The 11,001-nt window shown below is 39.1% G+C and overlaps 1 protein-coding gene across 1 annotated transcript in view; it reads right to left on the reverse strand.

Moving 5' to 3' along the window:
* Positions 1 to 10,740, reverse strand: part of tmtops2b (teleost multiple tissue opsin 2b) — a 48,033-nt gene extending 37,293 nt beyond the window's left edge. The window contains exon 1 of the mRNA XM_052565284.1: positions 9,870 to 10,740. Coding sequence (XP_052421244.1) covers positions 9,870 to 10,239 — 370 coding nt within the window. The 5' untranslated portion in view covers positions 10,240 to 10,740. The remainder of the gene's footprint in view (positions 1 to 9,869) is intronic.
* Between the last annotated feature and the right edge of the window lie 261 nt (positions 10,741 to 11,001).

Below are 11,001 nucleotides of genomic sequence, written 5' to 3' on the forward strand. Positions count from 1 at the left end.
CACAAATGAAACTTCCGAAACACCAGCTCATTCAGTCTTGTAAAACAAGATGGAACTCGGTGTGTGACATGTTCGGAAGACTTCTCGAACAAAGGTGGGCTGTTACAGCTGTTCTGTCTGACCGAACAGTTACAAGGCTGCAAGATGCCAGAACCCTGGAGATACGAGACGAACACTGGCAAATAATGGAGGAGATTGCGCCCGTGTTGGAAACTTTAAAATGTGCAACCACCATAATGTCATCAGAAAAGAACGTTTCAATTTCCAACATTTACCCCCATCACCTTTAGCCTGCTGAATACACACCTGATTAGAGCCGAGGATGACGGCCACAGAGTGACGGAGTTCAAGGCAAAGGTTCGGCAGTCCTTAAGTGGCCGCATGGAGGTAGTTATTATTATTATTATTAAATATTATTTATTATTAATATTATTATTTATTGTCGTTGTTTTGAATTAATAAGGAGGTTATATGTTCGTCACAGGTTGACAAGGATGATCTGGTGGCCAAACCTGCGCTGATCGCCTCTGTCCTGGACCCACGCCATAAACATCTCCCTTTTTTTGCACAAACGGAGAAAGAAGACGCAAAAGCAAAACTTATTGAAATGTGTGCTGCTTTGGTAATGGCCAATGCGGAAGGAGATGAGAAAGCAGTGTCTGCCACCCAAGCTGGAGATGAAGACCGCAGCCAAAGCAACGCCATGATTATGCTCCTGGGAGGTGACTACAGCACCCCTCGTCAAGCCACTGATTATCCAGAAGCAGAGGTTGACATCTACATGAGAGACGATCCTCCTCCTCTGGATATTAATCCTCTTGACTGGTGGAAAGCAAATGAAAGGCGCTTCCCGAAGCTGGCCACTCTAGCGAGACGTTACCTGTGTATTCCCGGTACATCTGTCCCATCGGAGAGGGTGTTTTCTGCCGCGGGTCTAACTGTCAACAGGCTGCGCTCCAGACTGACCCCACATCACGTTGATATGTTGCTTTTTTTAAACAAAAATTAGACAAGGTGTTGAGGTAGGGCTGCTATTTTTATTTAACGAAAAATCTTAGTCTCGAAAAAAATTGCCGGTTTTTGAAAGATCCGTTCAAACGGATTCAGTGTTTTCTTTTTGTCATCCTAATTTGTTAATTAGGCTATTTAAGTTTTAAAAATATATTTAGTGTAGACCTATTTTGTTTTTTATTTGTAGCCTATTATTTTATTCTATTTTTCCCTCACTGTCAGAAATGCTGCAGGTGCGTAGAAATTTAAACTGAATCCAGGTTCTGTTGAAGATCTGTTCTGTATTCTGCTGTTTGCACTTTGCATGTTAAAATAAACCCTTTGATAAAAAAAAATTGTTTGTATTTTTTTTAAAGGGTCACAGATACGCGTCAATTTTATTTGTATTTAATGCAAATTCAATATTATAATCTTATCAGTTAACGGTTAATAATCGATTAAGGAGCGGCGGTTGTCGGTCGGGAAAATTAATCGAAATGAGCATCCCTACCTAGAATGCTTCGAGGGTAAGTAAAAACCTTGCTTGTGTTTTGGAACTTGGACTTTTTGCCTTTTTGTGAGATTGTTTGCTGTCTCCCTGACCATTGCCTGTTTTGGATTACTCCTTTGCCTTGCCCTGGATATAGGTGTTTGCTGGTGTTCTACCCTGTCTGTCTTGACCACGATCTGTACAATAAAGCTCGCATTTGGATCTTATCATGCTATTCCATTACAGATAACTTTTATTTCAAAATATATGGAAATTTAAACATCCCTACAGCTTATTTAAAATTTGTTTGTTTCTTCATGGGAACATATTTGGAGAAATTAAGCATTCCATCAGAATGAGTGTCAGTACAGCTTATAAAAACATCACAATAATCCACAAGTAAATTCCACCACTCCAGTCCATCACTTACAGTCTTGTGAAGTCAAAAGCTGTGTCATATGAAATTAAGTCAATAAGCCATTTTGGCTCTAAACTGTAACTTCTTGCCAAGATATGCCATATATACAGTATTGTTCAAAATAATAGCAGTACAATGTGACTAACCAGAATAATCAATGTTTTTCGTATATTTTTTTATTGCTACGTGGCAAACAAGTTATCAGTAGGTTCAGTAGATTCTCAGAAAACAAATGAGACCCAGCATTCATGATATGCACGCTCTTAAGGCTGTGCAATTGGGCAATTAGTTGAATTAGTTGAAAGGGGTGTGTTCAAAAAAATAGCAGTGTTGCATTCAATCACTGAGGTCATCAATTTTGTGAAGAAACAGGTGTGAATCAGGTGGCCCCTATTTAAGGATGAAGCCAACACTTGTTGAACATGCATTTGAAAGCTGAGGAAAATGGGTCGTTCAAGACATTGTTCAGAAGAACAGCGTACTTTGATTAAAAAGTTGATTAGAGAGGGGAAAACCTATAAAGAGGTGCAAAAAATGATAGGCTGTTCAGCTAAAATGATCTCCAATGCCTTAAAATGGAGAGCAAAACCAGAGAGACGTGGAAGAAAACGGAAGACAACCATCAAAATGGATAGAAGAATAACCAGAATGGCAAAGGCTCAGCCAATGATCACCTCCAGGATGATCAAAGACAGTCTGGAGTTACCTGTAAGTACTGTGACAGTTAGAAGACGTCTGTGTGAAGCTAATCTATTTTCAAGAATCCCCCGCAAAGTCCCTCTGTTAAAAAAAAGGCATGTGCAGAAGAGGTTACAATTTGCCAAAGAACACATCAACTGGCCTAAAGAGAAATGGAGGAACATTTTGTGGACTGATGAGAGTAAAATTGTTCTTTTTGGGTCCAAGGGCCACAGGCAGTTTGTGAGACGACCCCCAAACTCTGAATTCAAGCCACAGTACACAGTGAAGACAGTGAAGCATGGAGGTGCAAGCATCATGATATGGGCATGTTTCTCCTACTATGGTGTTGGGCCTATTTATCACATACCAGGGATCATGGATCAGTTTGCATATGTTAAAATACTTGAAGAGGTCATGTTGCCCTATGCTGAAGAGGACATGCCCTTGAAATGGTTGTTTCAACAAGACAATGACCCAAAACACACTAGTAAACGGGCAAAGTCTTGGTTCCAAACCAACAAAATTAATGTTATGGAGTGGCCAGCCCAATCTCCAGACCTTAATCCAATTGAGAACTTGTGGGGTGATATCAAAAATGCTGTTTCTGAAGCAAAACCAAGAAATGTGAATGAATTGTGGAATGTTGTTAAAGAATCATGGAGTGGAATAACAGCTGAGAGGTGCCACAAGTTGGTTGACTCCATGCCACACAGATGTCAAGCAGTTTTAAAAAACTGTGGTCATACAACTAAATATTAGTTTAGTGATTCACAGGATTGCTAAATCCCAGAAAAAAAAAATGTTTGTACAAAATAGTTTTGAGTTTGTACAGTCAAAGGTAGACACTGCTATTTTTTTGAACACACCCCTTTCAACTAATTGCCCAATTGCACAGCCTTAAGAGCGTGCATATCATGAATGCTGGGTCTTGTTTGTTTTCTGACAATCTACTGAACCTACTGGTAACTTGTTTGCCACGTAGCAATAAAAATATACTAAAAACCTTGATTATTCTGGTTAGTCACATTGTACTGCTATTATTTTGAACAATACTGTACATTTAGAAATGTTTTGATGTTTTTGCTTGTAATTGTAAGTGGTGCTTGATTTGTGCATATTTCAAATTAAATAAGATTAAAAATTGTATTGTGAAATCATGAAACAATTGTGAAATATTGCTTGTATTCCTGTATCGCCATAACTAAATCACAGGGATAGATTATTTTGCCTTAATCAGGCAAATAATTATGATGGTTTCTTGTTAGAATCAACCCTTTCTTATGATATGCCACAAAAAAAGCTACACTGATGATGAAGGGTATGAAGAAGTGCTGTACAGAGTATTTTGAGTCTGTTTTCAGATTTGTCTCCATGGGCGATCATGTGTGGAATTAGAGACCAACATTAATGAGTCGGATGACTCTTCTGGCATTCAGGGCTCATTCTCCAGCACTTCTAGTCTCTCCTATAGCAGACTCCTGGTTCTGACCTGCATTAAAGTGTGGTTTCTTTCAGAGAGGAAGAAATTAAATAACAGGAAGATATCATTAGTTACATGAGTTACAGTACATGTAAAAATAAACAAAATTACAAAAAGATTTACTAAAGTATAGTATTTTCATGTGAGTCTTTCATTTTAGTGTATATGATTTTAAACATTGTGAAGTGTGAAGTGAAATACACCTTTAAAGCTATAGGAGAAATGGAGATTAAATTATTTAACACATGCAAATGTGTAAATCTGATTCCCCACAGAGCAAGCGTGCACACAAAAATACAGTTGTGTTTCTTCAAAGTAAATATTTTAATCTAGGCATCAGCTTGACTTCTTGCATTCTAGTTTCAGAGTTGCAATTGACATGTTTAAGATACATTATACAGCAGTTAGTCCATTCTCGAATCTGATTGGTCGAACAGCGTTCCAAGAGTGCTGGTATAACAGTCCAACAGCTTTTTGACTGACTCTATCACTCTGCTTGCCTGTGTTTGTGCATTCAGACTCAAAGTTCTGAATCATTCTAAACTGACTTGTTCACAATGTGGATTCATTCACAGAATATGTGTTTTGCAGCTAATAAAAAGTGTGTTCCATATATATGGCATGAATATGAGTAGTATGAATGTGTCACAGTTTATGGGTCCATGTGCTCATTTCTGTGCCTGTGTTGAGTGTGTGTGTGTGTGTGTGTGTGTGTGTGTCCACTCCTTGAGATTGTCAGCGTTGCCTAGTTACCATGCTACTGAGAGCGGTTACAGGTGTAGTTTGCCAGCACTGCCTACATATGGCTAGTGTTTTTTTTGTGGATTGTTGTCATATCATTGTTGTTTATGTCCTGTCTTGCTCGCTGTCAGTAATCCTAGTTCTAGAACCTGTATTCACCTGGGATCTGTTGCTGTTGTCTCACTTCTGGATGATTCACGGACTGGTCAGATTAGAATATCATCAAAAAGTGTATTTCATTTATTCCATTCAAAAAGTGAAACTTGTATCTTATATTCATTCATTACACACAGACTGATATATTTCAAATGTTTATTTCTTTTAATTTGGATGATTATAACTGACAACTAAGGAAAATCCCAAATTCAGTATCTCAGAAAATTTGAATATAACTTAAGATCAATACAAAGAAAGGATTTTTAGAAATCTTGGCCAACTAAAAATTATATAAAATGAAAAGTATTAGCATTTACAGCACTCAATAATTAGTTGAGGCTCCATTTGCCTGATTTACTGCAGCAATGCGGCGTGGCATGAAGTCGATCAGACTGTGGCACTGCTCAGGTGTTATGAGAGCCCAGGTTGCTCTGCCTTCAGCTCTTCTGCATTGTTGGGTCTGGCATATCGCATCTTCCTCTTCAGAATACCCCATATATTTTCTATGGGGTTAAGGTCAGGCGAGTTTGCTGGCCAATTAAGAACAGGGATACCATGGTCCTTAAACCAGGTACTGGAAGCTTTGGCACTATGTGCAGGTGCCAAGTCCTGTTGTAAAATGAAATCGGCATCTCCATAAAGTTGGTCAGCAGCAGGAAGCATGAAGTGCTCTAAAACTTCATGGTATACTGCTGTGTTGATCTTGGACCTCAGAAAACACAGTGGACCAACACCAGCAGATGACGTGGCACCCACAAACCATCACTGACTGTGGAAACTTTCCACTAGACCTCAAGAAACGTGGATTGTGTGCCTCTCCTCTCTTCCTCCAGACTCTGGGACCCTGATATGCAAAGGAAATGCGAAATGTACTTTCATCAGAGAACATAACTTTGGACCACTCAGCAGCAGTCCAGTCCTGTTTGAAGCGAGATGCTTCTGATGCTGTCTGTTGTTCAAGAGTGGCTTGACACAAGGAATGTGACAGCTGAAACCCATGTCTTGCATATGTTCTCGAAGCACTGACTCCAGTTGCAGTCCACTCTTTGTAAATTTCCCCCACATTTTTGAAAGGTTTTTGTTTCACAATTCTCTCCAGGATGCGGTTATCCCTATTGCTTGTACACTTTTTTCCTATCACATCTTTTCCTTCCCTTAACCTCTCTATTAATGTGCTTGGACACAGAGCTCTGTGAACAGTCAGCCTCTTTTGCAATGACCTTTTGTGTCTTGCCCTCCTTGTGCAAGGTGTCAATGGTTGTCTTTTGGACAACTGTCAATTCAGCAGTCTTCCCCATGATTGTTTAGCCTACAGAACTAGACTGAGAGACCATTTAAAGGCTTTGCAGATGTTTTGAGTTAATTAACTGATTAGAGTGTGTACTTGATTTCTGAATGCGCATTTAATGTGATTTTATAGGATTTGCATGTCTGCAATGTTGACTCGGCGGGTGTGTGGCCTGGTGGAGGTGGAGCTTGGCTAGACTATATTATCGGATATTGCTATATTTTTAAGGTGATTATCGAAATGATATTTTTTACATATCAGCCAGCCCTGCCATATTCATCTTGTCATGTGGCATAGAGCGTGCATTATCATTTCATTGCCATTTGCAAATCCTATCCCGTGGCCATGAATTCAGACATACTACTCAATTCACTTTTTTTTCCTCTACTAAGATATATAAGTAAGCATATTTGGATGCAGGAACTGTCTTTACTAATGAATCACTGAATCATTTACTTTGCTCGTTTTTTCCTCATGGATTCAGGAAAAAAAAAAAAAAATCTGCAGACATGTAGACCTGTCTGCTTCATATAATCCATCTGCTTCTATACAGCTCCAGTGAGATAACACAGCCTTTTTACAGCAGGCCACTCATGCTACAAATGTATGAGTTCTGAAAATGTGTTTTAATCTGTGAGTTTGAAGTCTGAACTGAAACCTTCGAGCATGCCTTTTATAAAGTGATATTCTTAAAATGTTCCAGTTTTTGCTATATTAATATTCATGCAACATGTTGCTTATGTAGTCTACATTACAGATGGGAATCTATTCTTTAAAAAAATGCAATCTCTGACACAGCCAGAGCTGCAGATACAGTCTGAATCCAGGCATGAACCCCAGTGTGACAAAGCACAGCATCTTTCCATTTGAACTATTGCCATAGTCTCTGTGCATCACAGCTTGAAAAAACAAGCACCTAGAGCTAGAAAAAGCAAAAGCACAACATAATAGATACTAAATATTCATGCTTATCTATATTAAATACTGGTAAACTGTTTCCCTCAAGAACACAATTAAAACCTTGGGGAAACTAATTGTTAAGGTAAATGTGTCGAATGTCAGCAATATGTTTTCTCTCCCACTATAGAGCAAACATCCTTATACAGTCAGCTGCAAGAGTTCTCCTCTTTGTGTTACAAACACACACATGTGCTGTGCAGTAAAGGATGCACCAGTTTCTTTTCTTGGGGTTATTAGTTCTGTAAAACAGATCACCCACTGTAATATTAAGATCATACATAATGCATTAAAATGAACTCTGGTGTGATCGCTTTATTTGTGTGGTTCATTTGAATAAGCATCAATGCTATCATCTGAACCTTGGTGCACACCAAAAAAAGTGGACACTTTCAGGTGGTCTTAGTCCACTTCAAAATAAACTTTGGTGCAATTTGACCGATATATGAACTCATACTATAGTGGTTTGATGGATATATCAGTCCAATGTGGACCAAAGACATGTACGCTGACAAAAAAACAGGATGTGATGTCACAACAAGTGACCCCAAAAAGGACAAAAAGCTTAAGAATACACTGTCTCCTTGCAGTAAACCTCCAATTGTGCATCGAATGAATCTGAGCAGTTTAAACTCCTTTACAAATTTTGTAAGCTCTTTATGAGTTATCAGCTTTATGAGTCACCACCATGTGTACACATACGACGAGCGCATTTAACCCAGCATACAGCATTGTTTTGAATGTTTGGAAAGTTTGCAAATTGTAAAGCAAAAGGCATGTGTCCTTATGCCTTCTGTTTTGTATCTTTTTTAGGGTTAAAACTCAGTTCTGTGTAAAAACTGACATTGTGAATTTCTTTTTTTTTTTGGTCCAATATAAAAGATCCATGAGAACTGAACTAAAAGCGAAAACACCCTAAGATTACAGCACATGCAAACAGCGTGTTTGTGGTAGAATTGATGAAACATGATTTTCAACTGCCTGTCTAACACACAACTTTAGACTATCTTGTTGTTAAAAAATCTAAAATGTTCCTGTATATTCTGTAGACATTATGATCTTCAGCTTGTGGCATTCACGCAGCTTGTCTTTTGCTCTAACAGCATTATAAACCTTGCTACTGCAAAAATGCATGTAATAAAGCAAGTTAAAAGGTTACTGGGAAATTTAATTTTACATATTTATGCTTAAAAAAAATGTTTTAGCTTCCATTCCAGATTTCCCCTTGAGGCTTCCCTTACATGATTTAGCTAACATCCTTCCTGACTGATAATCCCCAGTACATTTCCAATAAAGACTGTGATGAAAATGCAAATAGATTACTTTTCATTGGGGAGAGACTTTTAGCCATTATGTTGCATTCAGTTCATGCATGCCATTATAATTCGACTCATGACATAGGTGATGCTATAGGAATACAGAAAAAAAATTAATCTGAAGGACAAAATCGCAAGTACTTTGCATCCACACTCATCAGCTATACCATTATACTCCCAATGAGAGAGCAAATCAGAAAAAAAGCTGATACTGTTTTCTTCATTTTGAAGTAAAATAAGCTCAACATATTTTTGGATTAAACCAAAACTCTAATGGTGCATCCCTGTTTCTAGATATTTTTGGAGATGGTGTAATGTTTGTAGGTTTTAGATTCTTTCATATGCATCCAAGTGGGTTTATCACAATATCTCTACATTTTGCGGTGTCAGACCTGTGGTTGACAACACTAGGTAGATGTACAGACATTCGATTTTGTGTCAGTTTGCATATATATATGTTTATTTAAACTGTGACAAAAGTGATTTTGTCATGTACAGACTTAAAAATGAAGTTTCTTGATTGGTATCTGTGGTACCATGCCATGACAAACATTTAACATTCAAAGAAACATTCAATTGCACTTTACCACTATCTTTATAGAGGTAAAGGGTTCTTCAGATTATTTAAATGTTTACGCTATGAAAAACAGGTTATTTTTGGTTGCCGTAATTTTGCCAAGTAAGACATGTTTCTGGATCAACATCTTTTATTGATCCTGGATCAACATAATTGTCAGAAAATACAAACTTAACCCGGTACCTACCCCTTAACCTAACCTTATTCATAATTTATTTCCAAAATCAGAGGAAATAGCTGATTAACAAGAGTGTAGATGCACCTCCTCCTGATTGTAAGCCTAAAACTGACATTTCCTGAAAATGTAGCTCTCGGTTCTGATTGGATGTTGATCCAGGAACATGTTATACTTGATGAAATCAAGCTCAGGGGTTCTTTTAAGATCTATTCATTGAAAGGTTCTTTTGGAAACCAAAAATGGGTCTTCTAATGATCACCATTGCAAAACCCCATTTTGAAATCTCAAGAGTGTAGTTGAGCAACAGCAGGTCATTAGTTTGATTTCCAGAGAATGCATAAAGTGAGAAAGGTAAACTCTGAATTGTATAAAATCCTCTGCCAAATACATGCATGTAAATGTGAATTGAAACATCTTGAAGTGTTTGCATTAGCATTATCTGACTGGTGACATTGTGATGTGTTCCAGTGATTAAATCAAAGTTTTTAATGAATGACTAGCTGTGTGACAAGTGTGAACAATTATGACCACTTACAACATAAAAACCCTGCACAATTCCGAAACGGAGGGGCTTCATAATATGTTTTGAGAACGTACCGAAGCAGGAGTTGATGAAGCCGTACCACATGCAGCCGTGCCTCCCGAGCAGCCACCGTCCCCGCACACTGGACGCGAAACTCAGGGTCGTCCCGAACATACACACCAGCATGTCACTGACGCTAATGTTAAGAAGCAGCATGTTAACCGGTGTCCTGAGCGTCTTAAACTTACAGAAGAGTACTAACACGACGAAGTTATTGAAAAAGCCGAAAGTCATGATGAATCCTAGAAACACGGACAGCGCGATGAAGCCCGCGCGTGAGAGCGTCTCCACCGGCGAGTCGCTCCAGTCCCCGTCCAGAAGAGTTAGCCGGTCTTCCTCACTCATGTTAAAGCTGTAGTTTAAATCAGCCCGCTCGAAAAACATAGCTAGAAAAGTTGTTTTGAGTCAGAGCAGAATTTCGTGAGGAAAGAGCCTCTAATTTAGCCGTTCTTCTCGTTTTAGTGAACACCTCAGCGCAGCGCGGCACATCAGCATCATAACTCGGTACAGATGATTACGATTTTCACTGACAGCGCGCTTCATCTTTGAGAGCACTTTGGACTTTTGACAGATGGGCTTCGTTGACGCTCAAAAGAGGCACGCAAACTGAGTAAGTAGCAGGCAGGCAGTTCTGCTCATTAAAGTCCGCAGTATCCATCAGAGTTTCTCAACTGTTTTTAGATTTAAACGAGATTAATGTTGACCGTTTGGCGTCCGTTCATGTGCTACTTCATTTGTGTGCTGCTGCATTATAGAGGCAAAATGCTTCTCAGTCCCAGCTGTGAACCCGTCGTTCAGTATTCCAGCTGAGTGCGCGAGCTTTGCTGGACGCGCAACAGGCTTGTAATATAAAGGCATCTTGACGTCACGAGAGAGCAATATGAGCTCATTAGCCGCATTTCCACTGTCGGGCCAGTGCGAGCCAGGGCTTAAAGCGGGCCGGGCGGGGCTCATAGCCCCGGGCCAGTAGCACGAGGCCAGAATAGCGCAGGGTTTCCACAGAGGAGCTTGAAGCACCGCTGCACGTCACTAAAACACGCCCTTTACACGCCTCTCAGAAAAACGTCATATGATATGCAACCTCATTATTTCACCAACAAAGAGAAGTTATCAGAAAACTAAGAAATAAGTCACTGGAACATGCGC

The sequence above is a fragment of the Carassius gibelio genome, chromosome B9, assembly GCF_023724105.1.
Source record: "Carassius gibelio isolate Cgi1373 ecotype wild population from Czech Republic chromosome B9, carGib1.2-hapl.c, whole genome shotgun sequence".
NCBI classification, from domain to species: Eukaryota; Metazoa; Chordata; class Actinopteri; order Cypriniformes; family Cyprinidae; genus Carassius; species Carassius gibelio.